At 39.4% G+C, this 1,849-nt stretch overlaps 1 protein-coding gene across 1 annotated transcript in view; it reads left to right on the top strand.

Annotated features, from left to right (window-relative positions):
- Nucleotides 1–1,849, top strand: part of LOC103904068 — a 16,194-nt gene that overhangs the window by 11,877 nt on the left and 2,468 nt on the right. The window contains exon 9 of the mRNA XM_019473679.1: nucleotides 1,229–1,397. Within this exon, the coding sequence (XP_019329224.1) occupies nucleotides 1,229–1,295 (67 nt within the window). The 3' untranslated portion in view covers nucleotides 1,296–1,397. The remainder of the gene's footprint in view (nucleotides 1–1,228; nucleotides 1,398–1,849) is intronic.

A 1,849-nucleotide genomic window follows, 5' to 3' on the forward strand; every position in this document is an offset into this window, starting at 1 on the left:
AGATATAAGGAAGAAATTTTTGATGCTGAGGGTGGTGAAACACTGGCACAGGTTGCCCAGAGAGGTGGTGGATGCCCCATCCCTGGAAACGTTCAAGGTCAGGTTGGACGGGGCCCTGAGCAACCTGATCTAGTTGAAGATGTCCCTGCTTATTGCAGGTGGGTTGGACTAGATGACCTTTAGAGGTCCCTTCCAACCCAAACCATTCTATGATTCTCATGTTATAGTCTGTATTAGAGTAAATAGCAGGTTGTAGCTGTATTTAGTGTAAAAAGGTTACCGTAATAAAGCCACTTAGTCTTTGAGGTTTTTTTTATTTGTAGGCTTAAACTTTGTAGCAGTTTATTGGAAGGACATCAGTCAGAATACCCTGAAAGGGGATGGGGAAGTGCAAGTGCTGAAGATAGAATAATGAGGAAAAAAATTTAAATACCAAGGTGAGTTCATGGTGACTACTTATTTTACTTACTTTGTTTCAGTAGCCCATATGCAGTATCATTCTACAGAATCCAACTGTTCAGTTCAAGCAGATCAATTTCTCTTTTTATTCCTTTATTATATTAGTATTTTATCCCATCGTCTTGTATTTAATGCAGCACTTTAATTAAAAGATCTAATACTTCAGACTTAGTAAATTGAAATATTTACATGTTCAGCCAGAAAACATGTGTTTTATCACCCAAATGAAAAGTGCCAGGTTTTTTAATTATTTTTCTAGCAGCTTTTCTGCCTTTTAATATTTTTGTGATGAAGTCACAGCTTTGCATTTGCAGCAGTAGATTTCAATGAAAATTCTCTCTTGGACTTTAGATTCCTGTGGTGTATTAACAGGATGGGTAGTATCTTGAGTCAAACAGCTTTTATTAGCAGATAGTCTTTTGTGTAATTTCATTATCTTTGATCTGCATTTAATGCAGGCTCTGAAATATTATGGACTAGGATATAAATGTCTTTTTAACAGTGATTTTGGAATATTTTGCATAATAAAACTCATTAACAATATGGCACACAATCAGTTTTACACTATTAAGATTTGAATTCTAGCAATATCGGGAAAAGGCAGGTAGAGCTTTTAAAAAAATTGTGCTAATGGTTTTTTTCCTATTGATTTTATTGATTTTTTTTTTTTTTAATTTAAAATCTTTGAGTATGAACAAGACAATATGGATTCACTTTTCTAAAGTGCTAATTCAATACTTGAAAATATCTAGTCTCTCTTTGTATATAGAAGTACCGAAGAAGGACGACTTTCTCCTGTGACAGAAAATGATTTGAAGAATAGGGATATAGTCTGAGATCATCCTTGGAAAACTGGTGCAGTCGCATAAGATCTGCACTGAAAGAGGAAGAGATTTACAGTCAGCATATGTGCAATCGACATAAGGTGAAATATGCAGGTAAAAGAAGCATGCCTCTGTACATCACAGTTAAGAGAGCCTTTCTCATTGTACTGGGCTCAGTGTTGGGGCCAGTTCTGTTCAATATCTATTAATAATATTTATTAATGATCTGGATGAGGGGATCGAGTGCACCCTCAGTAAGTTTGCAGACGACACCAAGTTGGGCGGGAGTGTTGATCTGCTTGAGGGTAGGAGGGCTCTGCAGGGGGACCTGGACAGGCTGGATCGATGGGCCGAGGCCAACTGGATGAGGTTCAACAAGGCCAAGTGCCGGGTCCTGCACTGGTGAGGCCGCACCTCGAATACTGTGTTCAGTTTTGGGCCCCTCACTGCAAGAAGGACGTTGAGGTGCTGGAGCGTGTCCAGAGAAGGGCAACGAGGCTGGTGAGGGGCCTGGAGAACAAGTGTTATGAGGAGCGGCTGAGGGAACTGGGGTTGTTTAGCCTGGA

Source organism: Aptenodytes forsteri, unplaced genomic scaffold (genome assembly GCF_000699145.1).
Source record: "Aptenodytes forsteri isolate BGI_AS27 unplaced genomic scaffold, ASM69914v1 Scaffold88, whole genome shotgun sequence".
Taxonomy (NCBI): domain Eukaryota; kingdom Metazoa; phylum Chordata; class Aves; order Sphenisciformes; family Spheniscidae; genus Aptenodytes; species Aptenodytes forsteri.